The sequence below is a fragment of the Limulus polyphemus genome, unplaced genomic scaffold (assembly GCF_000517525.1).
Source record: "Limulus polyphemus unplaced genomic scaffold, Limulus_polyphemus-2.1.2 Scaffold2431, whole genome shotgun sequence".
Taxonomy (NCBI): Eukaryota; Metazoa; Arthropoda; class Merostomata; order Xiphosura; family Limulidae; genus Limulus; species Limulus polyphemus.
In genome coordinates this window covers 139,366-146,952 of record NW_013668041.1, presented here as the reverse complement: position 1 = coordinate 146,952, position 7,587 = coordinate 139,366, and the positions used below count along the sequence as shown (strand labels likewise).

Below are 7,587 nucleotides of genomic sequence, written 5' to 3'. Positions count from 1 at the left end.
ACACTCAGTTCCCTTTCATCAGAATAAATATCTATATACCACATAACCACTAGGTCACACTCAGTTCCCTTTCAACAGAATAAATATCTATATACCACATAACCACTAGGTCACACTCAGTTCCCTTTCAACAGAATAAATATCTATATACCACATAACCACTAGGTCACACTCAGTTCCCTTTCAACAGAATAAACATCTATATACCACATAACCACTAGGTCACAACCTAGTGGTTATGTGGTATATAGATGTTTATTCTGTTGAAAGGGAACTGAGCACATTCAGTCACTTATACCAATATAAACATTGAGAGAAATAATGACTCTTTCACAAGAAAATTCATCCAAAGCCCCCGGCCCTGTTTATATTGTAGTCCCCCTGTAATTACAAAACATTCAATAACCAGAGTTTCCATATACACAAAAAAGACTTACTGTCCAGCTGGGTCTATTTTCTGTGAACTTACATTTTACAGAGTAACACAGTTGATAGCCGATATGTCTGACCTGGTCAATGGAATAAGGTTGATAGCCATTTTCCTTCTGAAGGAATAAAAATATTAATCTTAAATCACTGCTATGAATCTTATACTAACACAGAACATTATTATTATCTATAAATATTTAAAAAACCTTATTACCAACAAGAAGTTAATAACATATATGAAGGAGTAAATTCAACACACAATGTAGAGAAATTACTACAAAGCTTTCCACTTGATTACGTTCCACTGACAACCTGATTTCATAATGATTACAACTCATCATTTTATTTCAAGATGTTGTGGAAATGTGTTAACAAAAATTAAATTAATATGAACTTTGTGTAGGATTCTAAAACTGCTGACAGACGTTAAATTTCTTTACTTTTAAACAACAGAGGAAATGTTTAAACTATATGTTTATGGCTTACACTTAGAACATTAATGTTAGATGAAAAAATAAAAATATTCAATTTTGAGGCACATAAAGACAGGAATTCAGATCTATCTTTCACTGCTAAGAATTATACTTTTCCTAAAAATTACTTATTAGCTAGATCTATTTTAAAATAATTTGTAGGAAATATTAAAAATTAAATGTCTTAAGCACTGAAGGCAGCACACAATGATAGCACTGTAAACCTAAGACTAATGAAGCACTGCATCAGATTTTGTTAAAGAATTGAAGATACATCTGAAGATCTTTTTAAACATATCATGCTTTAATTGCAAAAGAAAAAAAGTGAAATAAAGATTGTATTTTAAAAGAGATTATTTAGGCCTCAAGAAAGATGAACAGTTATCTTAAATCAGATTAGAAAATGATCAACATTCCTTCTACACTGTTTCAAAATTTCTTTATTTCATGTGGCATTCACAAAATTTATGTGCAAACTATCTGCATCATTGAATAATCATATGAGAATGACTGATGTTTTGTTTTACAACGTATCAGGAGAAAACAAATGTAGCATGTGATAAAACATGTAATGTTTATCTGTTTTACGACGTATCAGGAGACAAAAAATGTAGCATATGATAAAACACGTAATGTTAATCTGTTTTACAAGGTATCAGGAGAAAACAAATGTAGCATGTGATAAAACATGTAATGTTAATCTGTTTTACAATGTATCAGGAGAAAACAAATGTAGCATGTGATAAAACATGTAATGTTTAATCTGTTTTACGACGTATCAGGAGAAAAAAATGTAGCATATGATAAAACATGTAATGTTAATCTGTTTTACTACGTATCAGGAGACAAAAAATGTAGCATATGATAAAACACGTAATGTTAATCTGTTTTACAATGTATCAGAAGATTAAAAATGCAGAAAATTATAAAACATTGTATCACAAGACTAAAAGTGTAGCATATGATAAAACATGTAATGTTCATCTGTTTTACAATGTATCAGGAAATTAAAAATGTAGCATGTGATAAAACATGTAATGTTAATCTGTTTTACGACATATCAGGAGACAAAAAATGTAGCATATGATAAAACATGTAATGTTAATCTGTTTTACAATGTATCAGAAGATTAAAAATGCAGAAAATTATAAAACATTGTATCACAAGACTAAAAGTGTAGCATATGATAAAACATGTAATGTTAGGTTATTTTACAATGTATTAGAAGACTAAAAATACAGTAAAAGAAGACTGAATGTCACAAAATTTATTGTAAACAGGTGAAGGAAATTGTATCAATGGCACACTGATATTAATAAAACTCACAAATTTCAAAATGAGTAACAACCTTGAAAAATTATGTTATCTCTAAAGAAAAACTATACTCTAATTTAACAAAAAAAAAATACAACTTATACTCACCAAAAAGTCAAATACACTAAGGCCTAAAATTTCAAAAGAAATACATATGTGACCATGGTAGTTGAACCAATCCAAGATTTTAACACAGAGGCTGGAAAGAGGAGTAAAAAAAAGTTACTCCATTTTTCTTTAATAATAAAAAATCAAAATGATAAAATAAAGTGTTGAAATTTGATCACCTATGAAATACAGAAAATGGCACAGATCTACAGTATATGTTGGAAGTTTGTCCAAAAGGTTTGTTTACTAATCAAAAATATTATATTTGCCCTTAACCCTTTAGGTGCTTAATTTTTTTATTATATTCAGGTTTTTATATATATGTCCAATTAGATCAAGTATATCTCTAAACTATTTGAAATAGCCCAAGATGCACATTGAAACAACTGATTAGTAGAACCTGAAAATTCAAATTATGCAAAAAATTTGACCTAATTTGCATATCTGGTGATGTCACACTTCCAATATGGCTACCATATTTGAGAAATTTGTAGTTTATTCTTTTCTCTTCTGATTTGACCAGTGAAGAATGTATCCACTTTTTGACTCAGATAAAATAAAAGCCTTAAATTCCCATTTATCTGGTTTCTTAGGGTTGTACAGTTTAAAACACTTTGCTCTTTGAATGCGGCTGTCATTTCATCCAATGCCAATTCTTCTTTTGGACCAACTGGTTGTGCAAATTTGGGAATTATCCTGTTAATCCTTAAATAACCTGTCATGACAAGAAGCACCTTTGGCAACTTCACCATTATTGTTTATAAAGTGCAGGAAGTCAAGATCAATTCAAATCTGTCCCTAGTAAGGACACAACAGAATCCTCTTGATGGTTTACAGGTACTTATTTATGAAATTGTGAATGTGGTTTCAAATCATCACCTTTCTTTTGTACAAAACTGATCAGCATAGCAGTTTGCTTCTGTTACAATGTGATCAAGCAGATAATCATCCAGGAATAATTGCAAGAAATTGATAGTGTCTGCATCATTTAGATACTGGTTGCTCCAGTACTCTATATTTCTATCATCAAAGTTGGAAATCCGAGTTTGAAAATGTTCCTTAACCTCCCCTATCGTTTTTTATATCACCAAGTCCATGCCTAGTTAGAGTGTCATAAACAAGTCAACCATGACCATGTGCAGGTTGTTGTGCCTAACCAGGCCTAGCCCTAGGAGGTCATGTATGTGTAGATATACACCCACCTGTACTAGCAATGGCAACAGTATACCTGTTATAGGTCCTGCACCATGTCCACGAGGTTTTCCTAATTTCTACCTTGAAATTTAGCCCTTTTATAAATGGGAACCTCATAGTTACCATCAGTGTCCCCATCATCACTTGCCAAGGGCCCAGCTTCAGCATTACTACTATCCATATCAGTCATATTAAGCTCAAAACGACTGTCACATAATTCAGGTTCAGAGCCAGAATTATCATAATCTTGCACAAGTTCAATTGTATCTTAAAGTTTGAAAACACTGGAGATATTTGATGTCATTTTAGGTCTATTTTCTCATAAAAACTAAAGAATTTTCAACTGCAAATATTATTGTTTTCTTTAACAGCAACATATGTCACATTGGATAGCAAGAAACAGTGGCTGAGATCATTATCTGTGCAGATTAGGCTTTGTCTATTGGTTTGGTGCACTCAATTTGCATTTCTAGCAAGAAATTCAAATCACATTATATGGTCATCATACAGCAACAGACTCGTCTTAAGAGTTAAACATACTCAATAATTATAATATATAATGTTTGTGCCTGAGTCCTTCAGCTAATGTTATACTTTTATACCAAATCTCAAATATTTAATGATAATTGATTTAGAATTTTTTAAGTGGAATATGCATGAGAAAACATCAGAAAACTGTCCCTGACTTGACCTTGGTTATTTAATTTATCTCTCAAGAAACAGTAAGAAAGATAAGTCTTCCAATACACGGGATGTTGGGTTAACTGAAATACCGGATTTAAATTTAGACATATTTGTGAAATCACTTCCCACTCCACCTGAACAAAAACTGATAAGCTTGTGTCCAGGGACTGACTGGTTAATGTAAAATGTTTACTTTACTTGGATGCTCTTTACATTCTGATCGGTATGTTACAAATTGAGAAGGGAGAGAGTACTAGCATCCATCAGAGACTGTAATCACAGTGACATTTCCACATCTATAGTACTTCACTTTTCTAAAGAACAGAATAGTAATAACAACTCAAACATACCTATTGAAGCAAAACTTCCACACAGAGCAAAAGACGCAACTGATTATCACCTTGTGGAAACCATTAAAATTTATGACCTTACCCTAAAGGTCAGTAGTCTACTAAGTTGGCCTGATATTTACGTAGATCATACATAAACCTGTTATAGTTGAGGACCTTACCCCACGAGTCAGTTCTCAAGTAAATTGGCCTATTAACCCTTTCCCTATAGGTAGAGATTATAGCACCTGTTATCACGTATGTGATCATGTTTTGTAGATTTACATTCAAAATTTTATTACACTACTATTTTATGAATGTATGTCTATAAATTTGAAACCAAATTGCAGTTCATAATTCAAATTTTAGTATTATAAGTTATTTAATTTCTTAATTCAAGAGCAAATATAAAAAAAAAGGCTAAATATCAATTTTTGTATGTCACATAGTACATTATCATCTGCTTTTGCTCAGATTGTATTGTGGGCATCATAAAATGTAAATCTACAGTTTTTAATGAATTAGAAACTCTGATTACCAATATTGACAAGCTAGAACATGAAAGTTATAATTTTTCCTATAATGAAAATGTATTTCTGATAGGTACTCATATCTCCTCACATAGCTATTCTCATTCAGTTCTGCCCTCTAAATACAACATTTTTTTTTTGCATGCCACAAGCCTTGAGCTCTCACGTACCCTACGATCAACATGGTTCAACTGCATCTTGCAAGTGAATCATCATGCAACAACTTTCCACCAATAGTAGTACGACACTTCCAGTTGTGGGAGAAAATGGAAGTTTTCAGTGGGGAAGTTTGAGAGGAGGTAACTACCTATCAAAAATAACTTTTCAGTATAGGAAAATTATAACTTCCAATACGGAACATTACCTCCTCTCACATAAATAGCTAGAATCCCACATTGAATAGATGAAAGGACCAGTGCGAGGGAAAGAAAGAAGCATTCTTTGAAAAGTGACTAAAGAACCCTCTAAAAGAGGAGATCCTCACAAAGAGGAAACCATGGTTGGGCCTGCCAACACTACTCAACAAGTAGTAGATGAAATCATAGCCAAAACTTTGGGTAATAGACGAATTGGGGGAAAAGGCATAGAGGTGCAATTCTGTCCAATCTTGACTGAATGCATCTATCACTGAAGCCTGAGGATGAGGTACCGGGGACCAAAATGCCTGTAGTTGAGAGTTCCAATGAGTGGTGAATGTGTTGATCATCGGACTTCCAAATTGAGAGCAAATTCACTGGAAAACCTTGTGATGGAGCATCCATTCAGTTGGGCCGAGACAGGTGATTTGCTATTAAATTCATCAGCCCTGGAACATGGCAAACCAGAAGGCTGATATGATGGGTGTGGGTCCAGTAAATAATATCCAAAGTTTGAAAACAAAGGTCCCAAGAACACGTTCTCTTGATGTTAAATGTAAGAGACCACTGTGGAATTGTCAGAATGAATCATTAGACTGCAAGAAGTTCTAAAATATTGATGTGGAAGAAATATTTGCCTACCATCCATAGACCCTGGAATTCCCGACTGTCGATATATGCACCCCATCTTTAAAGTGAGGCATCTGTGAAGAGATGGGTGGGTTGTACTGCCAATTGACGAGATGGTGCCAGAAATAACTATTCATCCATATAATGGTGTGTGCACAGGCCCAAAGCACAAACGTGATGAAAAAAAGCTTGTACGACTCTGCAGAAGACATATGGTGCAAATGCTAGGCCAAATAGCAGAACCCTGAACTACAGAACTTGACCCTTGTGCACAAAATGTAGATAGCGCTGGGATGATGTTGCATGGGAATGTGGAGATATGCATTGGCAACATCGAACTTGGTCATCCACAGACTAGAGAAAAATGCCAACATCGGTTGAGAAAAGATTTCATTCCCCCTCCCCCACATAGGATAGTCAAAAATGGCAATGGCATGCCTGAAAACGGTGTGTCGCACAATTATTTATTTTTTAAATAATAATTATTAAATATAAATTATACAGAAAGCCACTAGGTGATGCAAAAAATCACAACTAAAGACATTAACTATTGCAGCACTTTTGTAAAGAAATCAGTGTCTAAACTCTGTCAAGAAAAAGTTATAAAATTATCTGAATGAAGTGCTTATATGCAGTAACATGATAGAGGGCGAATTGACGTAGGTGGAGAGTATCACGAGACAAATATTGTCAAGGGCAATTGAGTGGGGTATAAAATACTGGAGCAAGTGAAAAAAATCAGACCAATGCTTAGATGGGCAAAGTTGAATAATAGCTATAAGTGGCAGCAGAGATAAGTATGTTTTGGAACTTCTTCAGGTCATTAATATAAAATGTAGCACGTAATGACAAAGCTATTTTAAATCAGCCTACTGTTCTCTATCAAGGATAGTACACTTAACTTCTTCAGTTCATTAATGCAAAATGTATAATTAAAAATATACAGCCAGTGTCAAATCTATTTCAAGAAAACTTACTGCCTTCCATTCTGGTCTGCATCAGCTAGTTTCTTCAGCACATTTATCTCTAACTTTGCTGCTTCTCTGTATTTGTCCACATTCTTTATTATCTTCAGAGCTACCATCTGTTCACTAAAAATAACATATCTATATCTTACTTAAGCTAATTATTAACTTTGACTATCAGCATACGAGTTAAGGACATCTAGAGGTAAAACATCATTTATAAAACCCAGACACAACAACATTCTGATCCAAGTAAAACTGTTATAGAAAAAAAAAAAAAGACACACACACACACAGTGTAGTAGAATGTTAACAGACAAAAACAGGATAAAATCTGAGATTGAATAATTATATATATATATATTGCTGTATGTTAATTCTTGCCTGTGCTACTATGTAGGGAAGATGTATTGTTTTTGAAGGATTTATATTAGCCATCCCTATATTTTCTTCCTTTTTTGAAAAGTTTTTTTCTTTACTTGTTTGCTTATTTTATTAATGGAGTGTTTCAATAGACATAGGAAGGTTGTATTTATAACCAAGTTCTAAATACAATGAGGTTCCAACTGTAATAT

At 33.2% G+C, this 7,587-nt stretch overlaps 1 protein-coding gene across 1 annotated transcript in view; it reads right to left on the bottom strand.

Annotated features, from left to right (window-relative positions):
* The window catches only part of LOC106466935 (dual specificity protein kinase CLK2-like), a 30,531-nt gene that overhangs the window by 9,250 nt on the left and 13,694 nt on the right, over positions 1-7,587 (bottom strand). Inside the window, exons 6-8 of the mRNA XM_022395036.1 lie at positions 7,025-7,138; positions 2,325-2,415; positions 470-545 (exon numbers count right to left, since the gene is read on the bottom strand). Of these exons, the coding sequence (XP_022250744.1) occupies positions 470-545; positions 2,325-2,415; positions 7,025-7,138 (281 nt within the window). The remainder of the gene's footprint in view (positions 1-469; positions 546-2,324; positions 2,416-7,024; positions 7,139-7,587) is intronic.